The sequence below is a fragment of the Myotis myotis genome, unplaced genomic scaffold (genome assembly GCF_014108235.1).
Source record: "Myotis myotis isolate mMyoMyo1 unplaced genomic scaffold, mMyoMyo1.p scaffold_m19_p_5, whole genome shotgun sequence".
Lineage (NCBI taxonomy): Eukaryota > Metazoa > Chordata > Mammalia > Chiroptera > Vespertilionidae > Myotis > Myotis myotis.
The window spans coordinates 71,437,856-71,462,711 of record NW_023416357.1 but is presented as its reverse complement, the minus strand read 5'-3'; the positions used below and the strand labels follow the sequence as shown (position 1 = coordinate 71,462,711).

The 24,856-nt window shown below is 35.3% G+C and overlaps 1 protein-coding gene across 13 annotated transcripts in view; it reads right to left on the bottom strand.

Moving 5' to 3' along the window:
- DMXL1 (Dmx like 1) overlaps positions 1-24,856 on the bottom strand; it is a 162,405-nt gene that overhangs the window by 73,772 nt on the left and 63,777 nt on the right. For all 13 annotated transcript variants that reach the window (XM_036310685.1, XM_036310684.1, XM_036310674.1 and 10 more), the window contains 12 exons: positions 21,508-21,597; positions 21,325-21,427; positions 18,543-18,662; positions 18,027-18,248; positions 13,352-15,037; positions 11,997-12,104; positions 8,334-8,503; positions 7,743-7,840; positions 6,415-6,580; positions 5,321-5,582; positions 1,024-2,117; positions 374-565 (listed from right to left, as the gene is read on the bottom strand). In XM_036310685.1, coding sequence (XP_036166578.1) covers positions 374-565; positions 1,024-2,117; positions 5,321-5,582; positions 6,415-6,580; positions 7,743-7,840; positions 8,334-8,503; positions 11,997-12,104; positions 13,352-15,037; positions 18,027-18,248; positions 18,543-18,662; positions 21,325-21,427; positions 21,508-21,597 — 4,311 coding nt within the window. The remainder of the gene's footprint in view (positions 1-373; positions 566-1,023; positions 2,118-5,320; positions 5,583-6,414; positions 6,581-7,742; positions 7,841-8,333; positions 8,504-11,996; positions 12,105-13,351; positions 15,038-18,026; positions 18,249-18,542; positions 18,663-21,324; positions 21,428-21,507; positions 21,598-24,856) is intronic.

Below are 24,856 nucleotides of genomic sequence, written 5' to 3'. Positions count from 1 at the left end.
ACCTTTACATAGACATTAGTAACTTCACACCATAATATTAAGTCTCTATATCTAAAAAACAATCAGCTTTTTGACTAAGTGTACTGCTAAAGAAATCACGTATCTGCATATTACTGCAATTACTCTTATCTTAATAAAATGGCTAAATAAGACTTAGTAACTAGCATTGGATTAAAAATTAAAATACTCTAGTGGGTATAAGTAACACAAGTAAGATGAACCTGGGCTACAACCAGAAGTTTTCTTTGATAAACTTGGTAATGTAACAATCACCATGTATATTCTGATGTTTAAAATCATTTTTTAAAACCCTAACACTTATCTTTTAGTTTTATTGTAGTATAATTAAAAGACTGAAACCAAGCACACTTACTTTATTGCTTTGGATATCTGGATGGGGTGGTGAATCAAAGTTTATTATGGCATGTAGAATATCATGTGTTAGATTACTAAGGTGCAATAATGGATTGGCAACTACTGTTTTGGCACTGGCCGTACAAGCAAAGAGGAGAGGTACTGAGGTTTGCTCTGATAGAGAGCTAGGAAATACTGGTTCTGATGTTTCCTTAAAAACAAAGAAAAAAAAGGTTAACCAACCATTTATAGTTATAACCCATTATTTATGTAATTCAGGGGTTTCTTTGGAAAACTTCAAAACACTTAAAAAGTTTAACACAACCTTTTTATAGTTAGAAGGGACCTGAGGAGGTCATCATTCCAGGAATTATACTGAAAAATGATGGAACAATACCCTCTAATCATAAGAAATTCATCAGCTCATAAGGGCATTCATATAAGAATGTGGCATTTGAATTCAGCATATCATAGGGGCTAATATCAAATTGTCTTTAAACTGCAATACATGCATAAGTCCACAAATTCACAATGAAGTACCATGCAAAAATGAGCATTCCTTAAAGCTACCATAATAAAGAAAATCAACAATTTTAATATTTAAAAGCAATGATCAAAAACATTTTCATACATGTGCTATTTTGACTGGCTATCATATAACTTACATACCTGCTGAGATTCTTGTAAAAGCAAAATCAATTCCATTCTCACAGAGGCAAGGCCCCCACCATGGGATCCATGAAGTATACAGTAACTAAGAAACATTCTCAACAGTGACTGATATTTTGAAAGCCATTGTCTTTTTTCCTGAAAATTTTCTCTCAGTTGTTTCACTTTTTTTTCATGAAGCAAATCTTCATCATCTTCACTTATCCCCAATTCATCTCCATTTGCACCAAATGCAGACTGTAATTCTTCAGCATCTGAACAATAGTCACAAGTCTTCTGGAGAGCTATCATCTCCTTTTCAAGCCAGTGATATAGTTGGTAACGCAATTTTCCACCATCTATTTCATAGCCAGTAGATAAAGTACGAAGTTCTCCTGTGAGAATCTTTAAACATGCTCTAAATTTTAGTTGAACTGCAATTATATCTTCTGACGGACTTAAAATGTCATTTTCATCTAGCATGCTGAGAGATTCTGTGTAATTAGAACTCGTTTCATCTATTTTTTCCCCTATTTTTTCCTTTGAAGGTTTTAGTTCTTTCATTGAAATAGGGAGATCCTCATTTTCTTCATCATTATCACTGTCCCATTTTAATTCTAACGAGTCATCCTGAAATACAACACTTGGTTGGCTCCAATCAAAAGAAAGAGTGGAGTTTGACTGCTTCTCTGAGGAACCCTCTGAAGAAGATCCAAAACCATTCATGAGTGATTGTGACCAATCAATAGCAGAAGACTTATCTTCCCTTGCATCCAATTTCAATGGAGAAGTTGGAGAACAGTCTTTACTAGTATCCATAAAATTAGATGTTCTACAAAAAGGTTTTGTCTTCTTAATGACTTTTGGTATCTTTGATAATACTTCCAAAGCCAACATGGGGCAGCCAGCTTTTAAATGAGCACAGGCAGTAGTAAAAAATAATCTTCTTTCACTTAAATTAATTGTTCCTGCGAGCCCACTTTTTCCTGTTAAACTCACATGTGTGGAAAATGCATCAGATGATCCAAAATGACGTCTCAGCAAAAGGGGATGTGTTCTTAGATAATTGTAGAAGTTAAAAACTGCAGGATTACAGGCTGACATAGTGACTTGATCTGAAAGTAAATTCATTTTATAAGCCAAGAAAAATTCTTCAAGAGTTGTATTGTAGCATTTTTCTCTACTATGGCCCCTTTATCTACCTGGTCTTTCTTTAGGCAAAATTTTATTAACACACCATACTAATACATAGTATTGAACAGACAAAAACACATTTTTATCCCAGCCAGCATGGCTCAATGGTTAAGCCTTGACATATGGTCATGGCACATGCCCGGGTTGTGAGCTCAATCCCCAGTGTGAGGCATGCAGGAGGCAGCTGATCAATGATTCTATCTCATCACTGATGTTTCTAACTCTTTCTCTCCGTCTATGAAATCAATAAAACTACATACTTTTTAAAAACAACACATTTGTAATAAAATTTGTTCTAACATAGTAGAAAAACAAAGGTTATGCTGAATTCACATACTTTCAGGTAACAATCTAAGGTAATTTAAAACATCCACTTACACCTAGTTCTTTTTCTTTTACTTTCCCAGATAATCCTTTCCAGTCTGCTTGGCTAGATCTTCCTCATTTTCTCTACCTGTGAGCATTCTAGAGTTCGATGCTTGACTTTTTTCCTATCTACACTCATTGTGTAAACTCATATAGTCACATGGCTTTAAATACCATCTAAATGCTAATAACTTGCACATCTCTATCACTTGTCCCAAATTCTCCCTGTAAATCCACACTACTACATCCAAAGGCCTATGTTACATTTCCATTTACATGTACATACTCTTGCCTCAGGGCCTTTAGTGAGCCTTTGGCCCAAGCATGTCAAACTCGCACTCTGTGGGCCACAGGCAGCCCACGACAAATATTTTTGTGGTCCAGCGAACATAACGGTATGTAAAAAAGTCTTAATAAAAATTTTGTATCTTAATTTTTACAATATCCTGTTATACATAATTATTAGTAATGAACTACAACATTCACTAATGACTGATTGCTATAATCGTATTGCATTCATTTCCTTTAGGCACCTTATGCGCAGCCACACCATTTCTCTCCACTAATACTAGCAGCAAATATTTTAGCAGCCGATTGCCAAGTCATTAGTTTTGTACTGACTTGTTTGGTGTGCTCAACAGGAAATATTTCGCTTTTGGAGAACAGGAAAAATAGGTTTATTTGCATTACGCTTATTAATATGTGCAGTTATTCAGTGTCTGGTAAGTTAATGTTCAAGAAAAAATATTAATTTTTATTAAAATGTTCTATTATTTTATGTTAATGATTACTCATTTATTTCAGCCCCTTGTATCCAGCATGTCTCTATTGAAATAAACCTACATTTCTAGGAAAATTGAAGCTTTTGTTTTTTTGAGGCCCACATAAACTTTTAACCTTGCTTATTTGACAGTGTTAGCCTTTGAGTTTGACATGCTTGCTTTGGCCTAAACTACTCTACCCAGGTGTGAGCCTTTGGCCTAAACTACTCTATCCAGATATCTACTCGCTCATTTCAATTAGGTCTCTACTCAAAGTTGATCTTATTAGAGAAGTCTTCTCTAGCTAAAGCAACACTCCCCAAAATTTGCTCCCAGTCTTCCCTATATCATTTATCTATTGCTCAAGCTAAAAACCTAGGAATTATCCTTGATTCTCATTCCCTTCACATCTAGCGAATCCTGACCTACCTAGCCAACCTTAACATTATATTCCAAATCCAACCACTTCTCTCTGCCTCCACTCCTACCATCTTGGTCCAAGACACTATTATCCTTTAATTTTTTTCTTCTAAAATACAGGTTTTTGTGTTTTTAATCCTTTACTGTTGAAAATATTAGCTATGTCTCCCTTTTCCCCATTGACCCTTTCTATCCCAGCCCTGTCCCCTGCGCCTAGAATGAAGATTTAATTGGCTCTAAAAGTATGTGATCATGTATTAATCCCAAATCAAAATACATTTTTGACAAGAATATGTATAGGTATAAAATAAGTGACTGGCCCTAGCTGGTTTGGCTCAGTGGCTAGAGCCTCAGCTTGCAGACTGAAGGGTCCCAGATTCAATTCCAGTCAAGGGCACATGCCCAGGTTGCAGGCTCGATTCCCAGGAGGGGGCATGCAGTAGGCAGCTGATCAATCATTCTCTCTCATCATTGATGTTTCTATCTCTCTCTCTCCCCTCTTCCTTCCTCTCTGAAATCAATAAAAATATATTTAAAAAAATAAAATAAGTGACTGGAAAAGACCTTTTATTTCTCCCCTTCATTATACAGAGGCCAGTTTGGAAATCTATAGCTTAGATGGCTAAGATACTAGAATAATTGAGTAATATGACTTTTTCATAATAAGACATATGACACTTCATAATTAAATGATGCTATACAAGAAGCTATGAACTAGAACCTTTTCCAATTAGTACTCCAAATGATATGACACCTACTATACCAGCTATCATATACAATTCAATTCTAACTATGGAAAAATATTTGAAGAGCATATACCATCATTTTTATATAAAACTATATAAATAATTCCACATTATACTAACCTCTAGAAAAGTTTTAGCAGAAAGGATTTCTAAAACAAAAAGGAGAAGTAGATTCAAAAAGGAACATTAAAAAAAATGTACCTTACTCATCTTATGAACAAGACAGTCAAAAAATTAGCAATTTTAATCACACCACGTATGTCAACTTTCTTTTTCTTTTTCATAATATGTTTTTATTGATTTCAAAGAAAAAGGAAGAGGAAGAGAGAAATAGAAACATCAAGGATGAGAGAGAATCATTGATAGGCTGCTTCCTGTACGCCAGCAACTGGGGATTGAGCCCACAACCCGGCACGTGCCCTTGGCCTGAATTGAACCTGGGACCCTTCAGTCCACTGGCCGATGCTCTATCCACTGAGTCAAACCGACTAGGGCTCAACTTTTTTTTTTTTTTTACAATAAATACAGTTCTACTATATAAATTATAAAACTGATTAATATGCTAACTTCCACCTCAGATAAACTGAGTTTATATCAGTGTTTTCTTCAAAACATTTATATTCAACTGTTTATACATTAATATTGAACACACTGATTTCATAAAAACAGAAAATCCAAAGTATGCATAACTGTGTCCCCAACTGAACCATAAAATCTTAGACCATGTCTTCAACTTGCTTTGTTATTACCATTAATACCTAACAGTGTGTTCTATACCCAGCAAATACTAATAGAACTCTTAGATCTTAACAACGTAAAAGTGCAGCTTACCATCTTCCTCTCTGACAGGTTGCTTTATTAATGTTTCCAGTGCACTACCATAATCTTCCAAAATCCAATATGCCATACTCCGAAGAAAAGGATCATAATGCATATTCATGTTCAATGAATTGAGTTCATCCATAGGAGAAAGAATTCCCAAAATTTTTTTACGCAAAATAGACTTATATGTTGCAGATTTATCAAATTCAGACTCATATAGTCTTGCTATTACAAGAGCCAACTGAATATCATTCAGTTTCTCAAGACATACCTTGTAAAAAAAAAAAGATTGTTTATAAATAAGCGGGAGTATCTTTCACTTAAGATAAACTCAACTCAATCACTATTAACTACATGAACACAAGGCTTTATTAATATCTGAAATCAGTGAACAAGGATGATTAAAAAAACATATACTGCTTGCTTTGGCAAGTCTATTGTCAGCATTTACGTTAATAGCTTACAAATTTTAGTATCTGCCAATACTAAATATGTTTGCAAAAAGAATTGGCCTAATAAGGAAATACTGAATAATTCTTAATAGCATCAAATCAAATGATGTATTTTGTTTTACTCTTGAACTCTTACTGTTCCCATCCACGTTAACAGACTATAATGTTTTCGAAATTAAAAAAAAAAAAAAAAAGATTTTTGCTTGTATGAAACTGAGCAAAAGGGCAATTTAAGATAGAAATGTTATATCTCAAGTATTCATAAATTTTTAAGGTTTACTGAGAAAGAATCTGTTAAAAATTTGTGAAGGTTCATCAACTGAGACAGAGCAAAAAATATATAGGTTAAAATATGTTTTAATTGTAGGAGAAACTTTTTTTTTAACCTGTTCATGAATATTCTTATGAGTCAGATCAACTACCTATCTCTACCAACCAACACGACCTGGCTAATCTTAATTCTGTATAAACATCGTTCAAGCTCAATGACAAAATTTTAAAAGTCACTATAAAATATTATCAATTACTTTAGGTACTTAGCCTTGTGTTATTTCCACTAGACTTAAGTTGAAATAAAAAAATTAAAATTTTAGCCCTAGATAAAGAGCTTATAGATGACCATGCTATTTTTAAAAAGGTTTCATTCATTACCTCAATTGCATCTCTGAGGCAACCAGCTAAAAGAAAAAATGCTGCAGAATGTTCAAATCTCTGTTTGCCTAACAAAGAAAAAGCATTCTTTAAAGCTGCTTTACGCCATCTCTCATCTTCAAAATTGTGTCCAAAAAACTGTGTCATCTTGGTATCATTTTGGGATCTGTAAGGGGGAAAAAAAGTATAAAAATTTTTGAATATAATGTTTCTACATCAGAACTGATTTTATAAAGTAAGCCACTTAAAAGTTAAGACTGGCAAGAAACATTTGACAGTTTAAAAGTAACTATACATTTTCTTTTCTGAGCAAAGAACATTAATGATAAACATTTAGTTTCTCAAAAATATCTCAGATTATTGAAAAAATGCTTTCAAAATATTGAAAAACTACATTAGCAGCACTGGGATAAATTATTTTAAAATCTATGTGAAATATATAATTTATATTAACTTCTGTGCTACTTCACCATTTAAACCTCATCAATCAATCACCTTTACTTTGATGATCAAAACCTAAAAACTCTGTCCTGATTCAAAACAATACTAAAAGGATCTAGTCTCTTACAAAACTGACTGGTACCATGATTTTCCCCCAGAGGTTGCTATTCATATGGTTCATGCTGAACAGAACCCAAAACAAATGGTGATCATGTTCGCCAAGTGTTGCTGAGGACAAATGAAAAAAAAATTCTAAGTGACCCAAACTCAATTATGGAGTCTGGCCGATAAGAGGAGGGCAGTTTAGAGGGACAGCCTGGTCCATGGGCTCTTATAGAGCACAGAGAAGATGCTTGTTCCAGATTCTACCAATTTATCTTCCCAGCTTTAGTTCTTTGTCCTATAGGAATATCATAAAAAGTTCTTAAGCAAAAAAAATATTTTTCTGGCCTGATAAAACCTAAAAACAAACTAAAGTTACCTATCAAGTTCTTCTGCTCTGCCCAACCGGAGTGGCTCAGTGGTTGAGTATAAATTTATGAACCAGGAGGTGGCGGTTCTATTCCTGGTCAGGGCACATGCCCCGGGTGCCAGCTCAATAACCAGTGTGGGGCGTGCAGGAGACAGCCTATCAATGATTCTTTCTCATCATTGATGTTTCTCTCTCTCTCTCTCCCCATCCATTCCTCTCTGAAATCAATAAAAATACATTAAATAAGTAAAAAAAGATGTGCTCTAGAAAACATCTGGGATTCTCCCCTATAAAATGTCTCCTTAAATATAAAAATAACTAAAAATCTACATGAATCACACTAACCAGAACAACAAATCTTTATTTCATACACTTTATGAACAGTTTTTCATTTTAAAGTAGTTTTCTCACCTACCTATATAATCCCCAAATCACAGCTTTCTTTTTCATTGCAAGGTAGAAAATGGCAGCATCTAAAGGATCATTCTTTCTATAAAAGGCTGCTTTGGCTACCTATAAGTAGAATATATTGTTCAATATTTCACAGAAATCATTTTTAAGTGAACAAATAGTTTCCCTCATATCCAAGATTTAATATACAGATTATTATACATTAATATACATTAATCTGTTTAAATGTTCAACAGATTTTTTAAATATGTATGTAAACACACACACATATATATTCAACAATTACAAAAATAATTTATGGTGATGGCCTCCAAGGATTCAGAGAGATGAGAACAGGACTATACTTTTCATTACAATCTTTTCTGTACTATTTTATTTTTTCTAAAAAGTATATGTATTTTGTAAAAATCTGACATATATACTAAACAAGTGTATCAACTAGAAATTTAAGAATTAGAATAGGAACTTTAAAATATTATATTCACATATTTTCAAATATAAAACTATGTAAAATCATCTCACTGCTTCAAAAAAACAAAGAGTGATTTAAAGGAACATCCAAAATATAATTTTCATACCAACATAAAATAGTTACCTTTTCTATGCATTTGCGTAAGATGCAAGTATTCCGGACCCACCATCCCACGCCCATAGCTCTCAGTTCAGACCAAGTGGGATTGTTTTTCTGCATTATTGGCAACATGTTCAGCAGTTCTTCTTCTGCTACTGAATGAAATGCCCAGGCAAAATGACTAGTAGACAGGCCTAAAGAAATGTCAAAAAAATGTTGGTAAGAAATATAAACACAATTATACAATGATTATCAGAAATGTGTTCCATATTTGCAAAAATATCTAAACTTTGTATGAGACTCAAAAAGTTACAATTAAGTGTTTAGGGCTAGAGGAAATATGGGTTATTTTTTTTCTTGCTTCTCTAAACAATCCTATCATTTCAATATTTTCTATAATGAGCATATATTTTCTATAATTAAAATATGTATTTTTAAAAAGATAAGAAAAAATGCTTATGGCAAATGCCACTGCGCCGAGTATTTTTGTTCTCTAGCTATTCCCCATGACTTTTTCTTAGAAAATGAGAAACACAAGGTATTTTTCTATATTGGTATGATTCTTCTTCAAAGCTGATTCTCATTTTCCTTTGGTCAACATTTGTTTTGTGAACTTAATTCTATGGAATTAAAAAAAGCATCAAATAAACATTATATCCTGGTGAACAGAATTTAAGACAGTAAAGACTCGTATCAAAAAATTTTCATACTATTTGTGTTTTTACCATTAATACACATTGTTCATAAAGTTATTATTTTTATTAGCAATTCTATATTTTATATTAATATAGCAATGTTTTCATAATGACTTATTCTATTTGGGGCATTTGACTTATATGTAGTTTTTCACCAATAGGTAGTACAGATATAAAAAAAAGAGCTTTAAAAAAATTGTTTCTTCTTCCCAAAGTGGGATTAACATGTATTTTCCCATATTGCTTTTCAAAGAGGTTTTCTTAATTTTAAGTACTATAAAGCAATATTCAGGTACGTGTTTACCCATATTATGCTTACATTGAATTTTTCTTTTACTTTTTATAGTAGAGTGAATTGTTACCTCATTATTGTGTTAAATTGAGTTTCCTTCATTATTAGTGAAATAGAGAATTTCCCCTAGCATGTCTTTATTCTTTGTATTTTTTTGTTATTTATATATTTTGGCTATTTATCTGTCCAAAAAAAGGTACTGATTTTTTATGTTTTTATCAGCCCCTTATACATTATAGATAATAAACTTTATTTGACATTTAAAAGAAAAGCCCTAGCTGGGTGGTTCAGTTGGTAGGAGCACTGTCCTGTGCACCAGAGGGTTGTGGGTTCGATTCCCAGTCAGGGTACATACTTAGGTTTCGGGTTTGATTCCTGGTCAGGGCGCGTATCGGAGGCAATGAATTGATGTTTCTTTCTCACAATGATGCTTCTCTCTTTCTCTCTCTCCTCTCTCTCTCTCAAATCAATAAAAACATATCCTTGGGTGAGGATTAAAAAAAAAAAAAAGACTGTGAAGACTCTGGAATCAGAATGCATGCATTAAATTCCAAGTCCATCCTTAATTAACTATATAACTTTGGGCAAGCTTCTTGGTCTCCTGATTCCTCAATTTTCTCATTTAAAAAATGTGAATAATCATGGGACCTACCATAATACATTGTTGTGAGGATTAAATTAATATTGTTAAAGCATTTAGAATAATACCTGGCACATAATAACTAGGGGCCCGATGCACAAAATTCGTGCAAGAGTAGGCCTTCCCTCCCCCAGCTGCTGGCATCGGCTTCCCTCTGGCACTCGGGACCCGGGGTTCCCTCCGGCCACAGGAGGGCACCGCGACCCGGGCTTCCCTCGAAGCCCCAGCTTCATCCGGAAGGTCACCCAAAAGGACATCTGGTCTAATTAGCATATTATGCTTTTATTATTATAGATGTCACTATATTTAGGAAGGTACTTTTTTTTTTTTTTTTAGGAAGGTACTTTTATGTTTATACAGCACCATTTACATTAGCAATTCTTTCAACCTATTGGCACCACATGGGGTGTTTATTGTTCAGCTTCTATTTCTTCTTCACAGTACATTTTGTTTAGTATTACTGGGCGAAGTAAATGATTAATTACACGATGTGGCTTTGAAATATATGGACTGAAAATTTGCACACTTGGTGGGGGGAGGGGGGACGTCCCTCAGACCAGCCTGCACCCTCTTGCAGTCTGGGACCCCTCAGGGGATGTCCACCTGCCGGCTTAGGCCCGATCCCCGGGGGATCGGGCCTAAGCTGGCAGTCAGACATCCCTCTGACAGCCCACAAGCCCTTGGGGGATGTCTTACTAACGGCTTAGGCCCGTGCCCCCCAGGGGAGTGGGCCTAAGCCGTTAGTTGGACATCATTAGCGCTGCCGCGGAGGCGGGAGAGGCTCCCGCCACCACCACTGCACTGGCCAGCCATTAGCCAGCTTCTGGCTGAGCCTCGCTCCCCCTGTGGAAGTGCACTGACCACCAGGGGGCAGCTCCTGTGTTGAGCATCTGCCCCCTGGTGATCAGTGGACGTCATAGTGACCAGTCATTCCAGTCATTCTGCCATTAGGGTCAATTTGCATATTACCCTTTTATTATATAGGATTTCTATTATCTCTCAACCAAGTTCAATAATTTTTCATAAATAATTAAAGAACTTAACTTAGAATTTTTAGCTTTACTTTCCCCCAAAATGGAGAAGGAAGCAAAAAGAGAAACAAGGACAGAAAGGACAAGAGAGAGCAAGAGACAGAGACCAATTAACAGAGGCGAACCTGCAGAGTCAATAATGCTGGAAGGCAGCTCTATCTCTTATACTTCCTGGACACTGAACCAATAAATATCCTGTTTTGCTTAAGGTACCTTAAAGGTAGTAAAGTATTTCTGTTACTCTGAAAGTCCTGACTAACAGTATATATTAGTATCTGAAATGTTCTTAAACTAATATCTAAAATACACATTAATGTTAACAATAGTTTTAGGGGTACTCCTCTTTTGTAAAACAATTAAAATTTGAATATGTATCTTTTTCTGTAACAAAAATGTTAATCAATTTTTTTCTCTAAAATTTCAAAAGGGAGAAAAAGATAATCTAGAAAAGAAATTAAAGAGAATGAAATACTAACTGGCCTTTAATGTATGATGTGCTTAAAACATAACACAGAATATCCAATTGCCCAATTGCTACATGTTTCTATTTCTTCATTAACTCTTTCCACCTACCAAAAATATTCCAATACTGCCTCAGTGGTTACAGTGTTGGCCCACACACCACAGGGTCGCCAGTTAGATTCTTGGACAAGTGCATGTATAGGTTTGATCCTAGGCCCCAGACTGGGTGCATGTGAGAGGCACTTAATCTATGTGTCTTTCTCACATCAATGTTTTTCTCTTTGCCCCTCTCTCCCTCCCTTCCACTCTCTCTAGAAATCCATGGAAAAAAATATCTTCTGATGAGGATGAACCAAAAAAGAAAAAAGAAAGAAGGAAAAAACAGAAAATTTCCGATACCTTAAGTAAAGAAATTACGTGAAAATAAACATTTTTAAAATAAATTAAGGAAATTTAGCATGTGTCAAATTTGTCAGCATTATCATATCTGAGCAAATGCAAACTTCTGAAGCCTTTCTTTTCTTCTTCTTGCCTTACTTCCTTTTAACAGATTACTACCAAAATCACCTTGGTGAAGGAGTTGAGCTCGATAAGCTGGAAGGGAAGTTGTAAGAAAAGTATGAAGTCGAACAGCCAAAAGAAATTTTAACCCACATTCGTCAAGAGTTTCTCCACCTATAAAAAAGGAAAAAAGCATTTACTCATTTTTATTTGTAACACAACATTTCATCAGCAGAACATAAGTAAATGCTAATAATTTTGACAAGCAGCATATGTCACAGCACCAAATACAGAGATAAAACATTCTGAAACTGAAAACAGTTATCAGTCTAAATATTTATTTTTTCCTATACAATTATATACTACAGAAAGAAGGATAGTTAAATATTGTGAAGAATAATAAAGAAGAGAATAAATTGACTAAGGGTCTGTGACATTTTTTATAATCAGACCTCCTCTGATCTGAATCTTACTTAAATTTAACTAAATTTTAAAATAGTTTAACCTTCTCTGTGGTATATGTTACAATATTTCCCATATTGATTCAAGTCATATACTCACCCCAATAATGTTCTGCTAACACTGAAAGAAATAGTTATACAGTGGGAAGGCCTGCTTTTTACATTAAATAATTAAAAATATAAGATACCTATAATATATTTATATCAAAAATAGTATCTACTAGCAACACTTCTTAAAGTAAAAGTGTCATGATTCATGGCCAATATTTTTTCTTTAATTTTTAATTATCATTATTTTCTTAACTTTACCTCATATTTTCCCCTCAAGCAGAGTTCAAGGGGTCTAGCCTACTGATCTCTATCTGGTGCACCTGGCTGCACTTGTTTCAATCTTTGAAATGTGATGGAAATTCTACATTCAAATTGATTTGTAACTCAGGAGATTAAAAAGAAAAAAAAAAAGATCTCTGGATGAGGAATAAACCTAATTTTATTATGCTTATTTTTGTTATTCTAGGTAGGAGCATACAGTAATGCAAATTTTTAAAATAAACCTCAATATATTAAAAGCCAAATAATAGCAAATTATCACAACATGAAAATAAAATGGAAATCACATTTGCATTATCTAAAGTAATTATTTAATAAGAATGTTAACTTTTCCTAAACTCAAAGGATTCAGGTGGATCTTTAACATTATTAAGAAAACTATTATGTAAAAATTTAAAATAACTGACAAAATGAATTTTTGTATTATAATTTCTATTTCAAATTCTATTTCAGAGCACGATTTATGGGATAAATAGCAAATTTCCAAGTAAAAACTATTGTGAAGTCAGTAATGATGATTAAAAACCATTGTGAGCATCATTTTTATAAAATACTTTTTTAGATTTTCTGTGAAATTAGGTAAAAATATCACTAGTTTTTCTTCTGATCCTGTACCCAATTTAGTTTTACCTTGGCTTCTGTCTCTGCTTTCTCCAATATCAGTGCTGGTAGTTGCAATTGTATCTGCTAAGGCCATCAGAGACATCTGCTCCATCCTGGTGAGTCCTGGTAAACTAGAATGAAGTAAGTGGCCAGAAAGAACCTGAGCATGCTCAGGACCAAAGTAAGTTGGACTATATTGTGAAAGGTCAATAACCCTGGGCTTTGTATTTTCTTCATCTGTCTCTAACTCATTACTATCAGTCATTGGAGTTGAAATCTGAAAAAGCTCATCATAATTTTCTTTTGATAACTGGTTTGAGTTATTCAAGCTACTCTGATTACTAGATTTCTCCAAAGATGAGTAATAGCTATCATCATCTGCCGCAAGTAAGGCATATAAAGGAAGTGGAGGAACAGAATCTATTTCTGTGTAATCTGTATTTTCACTCTTGTTGAATGTCTGGGGGTCTCTGGTGGTGCTTCCACTGGCACTGATGGTGAGAGACCTAAGGCGGCGCTCATGACAAGATTCCGTTTCATTCAGGGCCACAACTTCTCCAGCAATGCACTTGACAAGATGTGACAAGATGGCCTTTGCTCTTCGAACTTTGCCAAGATCCATGAGTTCCAAAAGCTGCAAGGGATGGTACTGAGGTAAAGTTGGGGAAAGAACATGAGCTGCTTCAAAAAGACCTGAATCTTCCATGTCCACAGAAGGATCAAATGCAGTTTTCTTTCCACAGATTTTCTGTGCAAGACTGGTCATAGATCGAGTCAGAGTTTTCTTTGGAGGATGTAATCCAGAACTTGATGAGTTACTCTGTTTTATTAAACTTATTATAGATGGAGTGCTCCCATTGTATGAATCTGTTATAACAGGTTCTTGCTTAGAAGATGGCTGCCACTGGGAATATACATGCATCTCACAATCCATTCCTACCACCAGGATGCCATCCCGGACCCATGATAAAGAAACAGGAAAAGGTGGAGAGCCTTCTACAGAAGAAACCAAATCCACACTTCGTAACAGTACAAACTTAGAAAGAGGCACAACTTTAGTATTCTCCCAGAGAGGAAATGCCAGGCTTTCCTTACTAGTCTGTTCTTGTACCTTGCCATCCAGGAGTCCATACATCAAAAGTTTTGATCCAATTCCTACAGTCAAGATATGAGAACCATCTTCCCTAGATATCCAATCTAAGTGAACTAAATGCTTTATATTTGATGTTGTACTCTCTTTACTGGATAAATATACCTCCTGCTTATCATAGGCCACTAAATTGCTATCAATGCTAATGCCAGAATCCAACACCGTATTTAACTCATCTAAATGAATTATCTGTTCAAGGACCCAACATGAACCTCCTGTAGACTCACATTCAAAAATGCTTACATGCATCACAAAGTCCTGAGAAGGTCTACTATTAGATGTAGGCTGCTTATATGCTACTGCTAAACGATTTGTGTGTGCACAGCTAACTTCTACAGGCCTTCCAGGTACAGTAATACTACTATTACTCTGATGTCCATCTTCAATAAGCAATGGCCATTCCTCCCAAGTGTATACAAGATCCATTTTTCCATTATTTGATGTGGCAGCTTCTCCATATGTTACTTTGCATCTCCAGAATCTTACTTTCTCATCTGAGCATGAAGTTGCCAATAAATAGGGAGCACTGCATATGGGATATATGGAAGAAGAACTCAGATGACCTAAAATAAAAATAATCCATTAACAAGATGTCAAATTTGGTTAAATATTTCTATTTTCATGTACTAAAGGTTTTAGTCTTTTGTATGAACTACTGTTAACAACATTACAGTCAGTAATAGTTTAAGGGTCAATAAGATCAGTAAAAAGCCTTCAATGACAACAAAAAGTATGCAAGAAGAACAATATTACCAAATCTGAAAGAACTCTGAGACAATTTAGTTCAATTCCTGCATTTTACAGGTAAAGACCCTTGACCAAATATGTTAAGTATCTTATGCCTAAATCAAATAGCTAGATTAAGGCAGAATTAGAAAACCTGAATTTATGTCCTGGTTCTCACGCCAATATTCTTTTCACAGCTCTTTACTAGTTTTACATATTATTGTAAATCTCATTTTATAATTTTTTAAATATGTTTTTTATTAATTTCAGAAAGGAAGGAGGGGGAGATAGAAACATCAATGATGAGAAAGAAACATCGATGGGCTGCCTCCTGCATGCCCCCTACTGGGGATTGAGCTTACTACCTAGGCATGTGTCCTGACCAGAAATTGAACCATGACCTCCTAGTTCATAGGTCAACACTCAACCACTGAGTCACACTGGCCGGGCTATAAATCTTATTTTAAAGATATCAGCACAGTTTTAAAAACTTGTCAACATTCATGGGTCACATCTCTGATATTTTTCAATAGCATTTTGTGAGTGGGCCATGCTTACCTAAATACTGAATGGGCACTCAATGATTAGAGTATTTGATATAACTAATGCTGAGAAGATTCCTAAGTGGGACATAACATTTTCTTGGGCTTACTGTAATCATATACTCTTAACTTCCTAAACCAGGATTTAGCAAATTTTTTCTTAAAGGGACAGATAGTAATCATTTTGGGCTTTGTTAGCCATAGGTCTCTGATGTAACTACTCAACTCTGCCACTATAGATCAAAAATAGCCATATACAAATAAATGTGGCTACGTTCCACTCAAACTTATTTACAAAACAGGTAGATGGCCCATAGTTTGCCAACCCCTGTCCTATATAACATTTCTTATAATTAGAACATTTATCGTATTTTAAAAGCCCATTTCAACATAATTGTAATTTTTTTAAGTCCTCAGGAATATAGCACATTTTCTAATAGTCTTGACTAAAAAAAATTCTAAGACTAGGAAAAAACTTTTACAGTAGTCTCCCCTTATTTACAGTTCACCTTCCGTGGTTTCAAATACCAACGAGCAAATGAGATCTAAAAATATTAAATAGAAAATTCCAGAAATAAACAATTTGTAAGTTTTAAATTAAACACCATCTGAGTAGCATGATAAAATTCGCACTGCCCAGTTTTGTCCTGCCTAGAATATGAGTCATCCCATTGTCTAGTGCAGCCATGGGCAAACTATGGCCCGCAGGCCGGATCCGGCCCGTTTGAAATGAATAAAACTATTGAAAAAAAAGACCGTACCCTTTTATGTAATGATGTTTACTTTGAATTTATATTAGTTCACACAAACACTCCATCCATGCTTTTGTTCCGGCCCTCCCCCTCCGGTCCAGTTTAAGAACCCATTGTGGCCCTCGAGTCAAAAAGTTTGCCCACCCCTGGTCTAGTGTATCTACATTGTGCTACCGGGCTGATAGTCACTTAGTAATCAGAGCAACTGTTGCGGTATCGCAGTGCTTGTGTTCAGGTAACCTTATTTTACTAAATAATAGTCCCAAAAGCCTAAGAGTAGTGATGCTGGCAATTTGAATAATCCAAAGAGAAGTGGTAAAGTGCTTCCTTTCAGTGAAAAAGTATGTGCATATAGGAACAAACATAGTATATCTAGGGTTTGGTACTATCCTCAGTTTCAGGCATCTACTGGGAGATTTGGAACTTAATTCTTCAGAATAAGGGTGGATTACTGTACCATACATTAGGTTTTCCATACAAAATAAATTTCTTCTTTCTCCCTAGAACTTCTTTTTTTCCTCCAAACTCAACTGGGGCCAAAGTTAAATAAGAGGATTGTTTTCAGAAATATCCTCAGTTTCTCTTACATTTGCCGTATTATTTTAATTGGAATTCAGTAGTGAAGATCATACTGACTAAAGATAATAGCTCTTAAAAGTGTCAATGTAAGAGTCATTCTTTTTCAAATGTTCACTTTCCTTGTACTAATTCCTCTTTTATTAAAATATACAAAGAAGTAGAATGCAGATGTTATCAAAACACTGTTAATACCTACACCTGCCAACTTAAATTAGAAAAAAATTAGGTATCTGATAACATAGCAACTGAAAAGCATTCAAGTAATCAGTCAAAAAAAAAAGTGAGGGAAGTAGAAAAGACCAAAACCCACACTATGACTATGAAAATGAAAGAATTAAGTGACAATAAGATAGATTTTTGTCTTAGTTTTCTTGATACCCTAGAACAGCAGTTCTTTATTTTTTGTGTGCATCAGAATTATCTGAAAGGCTTGTTAAAACAGACCCCAAGAATTTTTGATTCAAAATTCTAGGGTACAGCCTAAGAATTTTTTTTTCCAATAAGTTCCCTGGTAATGGTGATGCTGCTAGTCTGGGGACCACCTTTTGAGAACCACTGCCCTAAGATAAAGATACTAAATATGAATCAGGAACCCCACACTCATAATCCTTCACAGCACACGGCTCCAGGGCAGCACTACTAATATTATCAACGTTGGGGAGTTAGGGGCATTACTATCTCTACCCTAGAAACTTTCACTTTGTCTTCACAAAAGGATAATGAGAATTTATTTTAGGAATCAATATTTAAGACTACAACTGACTGATAAATGTCAAAGCAATCTGAAAACAATGAGAAATTTAAATTATCAAATTTAGGGTACTTAAAGATATTCTTTCCATTTATGTTTCTATGTGAATTTAAAAAGTAGTAGTTGCACATATTTTTCATTACCTAATAAGCACTCATGGATTACAAAGTTTGCATAGTCTTTTTTCACAAAATTTACAAACCTGCTGATGGCTTAACACTTATTATCTCAACTCCTTGTGGCAAATGCAACTCTTGGCTATAAACCATTTCTGAAGACAGAGTTAATTTGCTGGTACTCTGGAGATTTGCTCTGCAAGCCTGATACTTCTGTGAAAAAGGAGATAGGATTTTCTCTGGAGAAGATGAATAATGTTCTTCTGGCTGCCAAACTGCTTCAGATATTTTTGTATCTATATTTTCATCTATAAAACATAAGAAAAAAAGCAAAAACCAGAGGTGTGGGGGAACCCTATAAACATTATAAATTGCTAAATTTCATAATCCAAAACTGCCTTATAAAAGATTTTAAAAGTAATGAACATATTAATGATTCTTTATAACAAGAAAATCAGAACATAATTTTGCATTTTTCATTAACTGAATAAACTATATTATCACTATTCAATAAGAACAGCTTTAAAAATATGCACTGAACTGTCTAATCATATGTACTTTGTTAATTTAAGCCTACTTGAAGTTAAAACAAAAAGACTCACCCAATGAGACAGGAATGGACTTTAAATGTAAATTCCACATGTGTAACAATGAGCGGTTGTCTTGAGTGCACTCTATTACAATTAGGTAGAATTTTTCAGAAAACCCATTAGGTGAGCTGCCTATGGATATTAAAGATATTTTTCACTATCAACATGGATAAGTGAGATAACTTATTAAATATAACTTAAAATAACTGATTTTTAAAAGTACATATTTTATTGATTTGAGAGGAAAGGAAAGGGAAACAGAGATAGAAACATCAATGATGAGAGAGAATCACTGATCAGCTGCCTCCTACACACCCCACACTGGGGATTGAGCCCACAACCCAGGCATGTACCCTGACCAGGAATCAACCGGGAATCGAATCTCCTGGTTCACAGGTTGGTGCTCAACCATGGAGCTATGCTTGCCAGGCAAAATAACTGATTTTTTTAAATCAAAACTCTTATCTACAGCTCCAAATACAAACTGGAATTATAGAACAGAATCAACTTTACCACAAGAATTTGTATTAATTTAAAATTTTAACAAGTATGCTATGCTTAAATTTCATTTTTGAACTGACAGCCTTAAAAAAAATCACATAATACAGTCATCACCAATACAATGTTCATACAGATTAGACCATATTAAGTAGGGAATTTCTGAACAGATAAGAACTATGTGATAGGTACGTTAAGTCAACATATCATGATGAAAATTGTGTTGTCAAATATATTTTGAAATAAGACCATAATGAAATGACCTGTTAATGATGTTTATCTAAGGACCAATATATATGTATTCATTATCCAACATAAAATTCAGGAAAATTTTTCTTAGTCAAAACTACATAATTTAAGCAGCACATAAGTTGCTCAAAATAAACTAAAAAAAAATGCGTCTATCTAAAATATATCATAAAATCAGTAATTCATTATTGCCTGAAAAAAAACAAACTTAAAAATGCTAGATTTTAACCCAAGTTTTCCTTATTTTATGTCTAGAAAATTACACTATAGAAACAATATAAATCATAGAACATATAAAAATATCAGAAAACTATTTTGTCCTTTTAAATTTTCATAGAAAAAAAGTTTCAAAGGAACACCAGAAAAGAAAGATAACCATAGTATCTTAAGAGACTAAACGAAATGGTAACTTTGGTAATGTGTTCTGGGTGAGTTAGGCATTTCAATTACAAGAATTAAGAGAAAGGGAAGGAAGGATACAGGATTATAACAAAGTAAAAATAACAGAAATAAATCTATTTCTGATAAATTTTACTAACAAGGAAGTTTTAATGAGAGGAATTGTTAACAATACTAGCATTCTTATTAATACTTTAATATAAAAAAGGAAAAGTACAGAACATTTTATTGATAATAAATAACCCTTTATCCTATAACTGATATATTTATTTCTCATTTTTTAGCATCCTACCATCATTATATTTTGAGGTTATAAAAGCACTGTGCTTTTACACAGTTCATGAATTCTCAGGCAAAATGATAGAAGACTAAATGAAAGCAGTGATAAGAAATCCTACATATAAAAGCATAATATGTTAAGTGTCCGACCGTTCAACCATTCATTCGACTGTTCCACTAGTTGCTATGATGTGCACTGACCACCAGGGAGCAGACACTGACTGGTAGGTTACCTTGCTGCTGGGGTCCAGCCGATCGGGACCGGGCAAGACAGGCCAGACATGCCCTGGAGCCCTCCCTCAGTTCCTACCCGACCAGCCAGCCCCTATCACACTGATCGGGACTAGGAGAGATGGCCCCTATCAGCCCAGTTCACCGGCCAGGCCAAGAGACCCCACCGGTACATGAATTCATGCACCGGGCCTCCAGTTAGACATAAAAGTACAGAACTCAAAGAAGTACTTCTCAAAGGAAAATGGAAAAAAGGTAGAATAAAGAAAAAAGTGCAATAGAAGTAAAAAAAAATCTGGAACAAATAAAAATGTAGTCATTAATATTCCTTGAGGCTCATAACTAACTTTTAAAACAACAGGTACACACTGCATGGTTGCTTTATAAGAAAAGTCAATTTTGTGTTTGGTTTGGCTCTGAAAATTAAAACTGATGACTAAAAGATTTTAGCTTTATTGTGCTCTGTTTTCCTTTATGCAGAATAAACAGTTAATATTGAGTGGAGGTGTTTAAATAATTTTCAAAACTATTAAAAAAAGTCTTAATTAAGACATTTGGTCTTTAAATTATAACTTGAAGTGTTAAGCTACTGCTTAAAATTACAGGTGTCTGCCCTGACCGGTTTGGCTCAGTGGATGGAGCGTCGGCCTGCGGATTGGGAGGTCCCGGGTTCGATTCCGGCCAGGGGCATGTACCTTGGTTGCGGGCACATCCCCAGTGGGGGGTGTGCAAGAGGCAGCTGATCGATGTTTCTCTCTCATCGATGTTTCTAGCTGTCTATCCCTCTCTCTTCCTCTCTGTGAAAAATCAATAAAATATATTAAAAAAAAAAATTACAGGTGTCTACACTATCCAAATTGTTAGGGTAGGAGCAGATCTACCAAAAAGCACTCATGCATTAGTGACAAAACACGTTTACATTATGCTTTTTAGAAAACATAATTGACAAACCCTCTCAATTTGCTTATACTTCCTGATTAAAAGTAAAGATACTGACATTTATGATAAATAATGCCACAACCTACACAAGAAAATTTTAACTTCAAATAGATGATGAGATATTATATCAATTTATCTTTATTAACTGCCTAACATACTCTACAGAACATTTCTCATTACATAAAAAATTGGTCTTTACCTTCATCAGATAATATTCTATCTTTTCCCATACTTTTCTTCTCAAGATTATTCAAAATGAAGTCTTCTTGAAAAACATGAAGCAGCTGGGTTTTTCGGCCTTGCTGAATGTAAATAAATAGTAATGTAAGTTGACATATATGTTATTTACCTAATGCTAAGTGGCCACAAAAAACATACTTACAAGTTTTGTAATGGGATCTAATGCGATAATGCATCCTGGCCTGGCTGTTGATTGTTGACTTACGATGTTAAACACTTCACCAACATATTTCTGTTTTGCAAAAAAATGGAAATAAGCAAAAATAGGTGTCTCCTTTATTAAACACTTAAAAATAATAGCAAAAACATAAAATTTTAGGCATAATAATCAATAATAAATACATTTAAGTGTAGACAAATAAGTTCTCAAGTCGCTTTCATTATAAACATCCTAGGACTCTTACCTTACTAGGGAATTACATAGGAATGAATAGGAATTACAGCTCCATGCTTAGAAAAAACAAAAGCTATGCTTGGTAATTGTAAGGGGAAAAAGTATTTTATATCTATAAATGTGAAAGACTGACATCAATTTCTTGGAACTGTTCAAGAATCAATGCTTTTTAAGCACTAATTTTGAGGTAAGAAGAATGCAGCTAAAGAAACAAGTTGATATATTGTTTATTGAGCCACTTTTGTCCTGACTGCTATAGTCAAAGTCATATTGTTCAATTCAATCTTCATCATACTTGATTTATCAACAGCATTTGATCCTGGTGATCACTTCCTCCTCCTTGAAGTAATTTTCTCCACTTGCCTTCCATTATACACCGCACTCATACCATCCCACTTTTAACAATGGATTGCCCCAGGGTTCAATCCTTCTATCACTCTAATTTCCAACTCTATTCTCTCTTTTAGTGACTTCATTCAGCTCCACAACTTTAAATTTGGATTCTAACAACTACTTATTTTATATCTTCAGACCAGCCACTCATCTAAATTCCAGAGACTAGCCTACTGGATCTCTTAGATGTCAAACAGGCATCTCAACATTAACATGTCCAAAGCTATTGCAGGCTTGATCCCCAGTAGGGGGCATGCAGGAGTCTCCTGATCAATGATTCTGATCATTGATGTTTCTCTCTCTCTCCCTCTTTCTTCCTCTCTGAAATCAATAATATATGTGTGTGTGTGTGTGTGTGTGTGTGTGTGTGTGTGTGTGTGTGTATATATTAAAATCTGCTACTTATACATTCTTCACAACTCAACTTGAGGCAATTCTATTTTTACTAATGCTTAGCCACAAAGATTGGGAGTCATTCTCTTTTTCTCACACAAAAGCCATGTCCATTCCAACCCTAACTATTTGATGTTCAAAACACATCCAGATTGGACCAATTCTTACCATATTTATAACTATCACTTGCAACCATTGAAAGGCCGTTTGACTCTCTCCTGAATTACTATAATATCTTCTTGAATAGGTTTGATTTCATTTCTGTGTCCTTTGTCTAATCTATATAGCAATCACAATGATCCTTTAAAAAACGGAGATCAGCCCTGGCCCATGTCCTTAGTGGTTAGAGTGTCGGCCAGCACACACCAAAAAGTCATGGTTCAATACCTTGCCAAGGGCATGTACCTGGGTAGCAGGTTCAAGCTCCAGCCCTGGTTAGAGCTCATTAGGGAGGCAACCAATTGATGTGTCTCTCTCACACTGACGCTTCTTTCTCTCCCCCTACCCTCCCTCCCTTCCATTCTCTCTAAAATGCAATGGAGGGTGGAGAGGAGGTGGAATATTCTCAGGTGAGAATTTAAAACAACAAAAAACCTGAGATCATATCACACTCTGGCATTTTCTTCAATGGGTTCTATGTTATTCAGAGTAAAAGCCAAACTTGCCACAATCACCGAAGAGGTCTCATATGGTATGGCCAAGCTAACTTTGTGACTCATGCCTGACTACTCTCCTGCTACCTCATTTACTCTGGTCTACTCCAGTCACAGTGAAATCCTTGTTGCTCCTTTAAGTACCAAATATGTTCTGGATTCACGATTTTGCCTTGGCTGTTACTCTTCCTGTAATACTCACTCTAAATATCCACATAGCTAGCTCTGCCATCTCCTTTAGATCTTTACTCAAATGGTACCTTTTTTTGTGAGGCTTTCTCTGACCAGCACTCTCCACTACTTTACTAGAATGTTGCTCTCCACGGTATTTCTTAATATAGTTTTACCTTTCCCCCTTTATCCCTTCATTAGAATATAAGCTCCGATTTTTGTCTCTTTTGCTCACATCTAAATTCCAGCACTTAAAACATTTCCTACAACTATATGCCAACTAATTGGGCAATATGGACAAAATAGATAAATTCCTAGAAACACAATGGGGAAAAAGAAGACATATGTAATACTTTAAACTATAAAGAACTTAAATTAAAAACAAAAAAAACAACACACACACACACAAAACAATGAACGGGCCAACAGGCTCTCATTAAATATTAAAAAAAAAAATTGCTAGAAACACATAATCTTCCAGAACTGTATCAGGAAGAACCAGAGAATCTGAATAGACAGATTACAACAAGTGAAACTGAAGCAGTAATTTTAAAAAACTCCCAATTAACAAATGTCCTGATTAGATGGCTTCACAGATGAATTTTACCAAACATTCAAAGAAGAGCTAACACATATCCTTCTCAAACTATTCAAAAAAATTCAAGAGGAGGGAAGATTCCCAAGCTCATTTTACAAGGCCAGCATTATCCTAATTCCAAAACCAGATAAAGACACTATGAAAAAAAGAAAATTATAGGCCAATATCCCTGATGAACATAGATGCCAAAATCCTCAATGAAATATCAGCAAACCAAATCCAGTAATACATTAAAAACATCATACACCATGATCAAGTGGTATTTATTCTGGGGATGCAAGGTTGCTACAATACCCTCAAATCAATAAACATGATACACCACATAAACAAAATGAAGGATAAAAACTACACTGTCATATCAATAGATACAGAAAAAGCATTTGATAAAATCCACCACCCATCTATATACATAAAAGCCTAAGCGACATTTATGATGGAACGACCAGAATGACCAGTCCCTACGATGCACACTGACCACCAGGGGGCAAATGCTCAACGCAGGAGCTTCTCCAAGCCCACAGGCCCCAATCACTGACGGGGCCTGAAGGTCAACCTCCTCGTCTTCCCCCAGGCCAGCAGGTCCTTGGGCTGGGACAGGGAAATGGGGATGGGTGGCAGCAGATGCGGCCCCTTTCCCGGGGTGGGGGGGGCAAGGGCTGGCTCCCTCCTTGGGGCCGGCAGCCAACCTCCTGGATCCCTCCCCCTATGCTCCCCCGGGCTGGCAGGCCCTTATCGGCCTGCTGCCCACCCACCATGGTGGCAGTTGGCCCCTCCCCCTGGCCAGCAGATGACCGGGACCAGCCCCCCCACGCCCCATCAGGTGATCGGGACCAGCCCCAGGCTGGGACGGGGAACCAGGAGTAGGTGGCGGCAGACGTGGGTGGCGAGG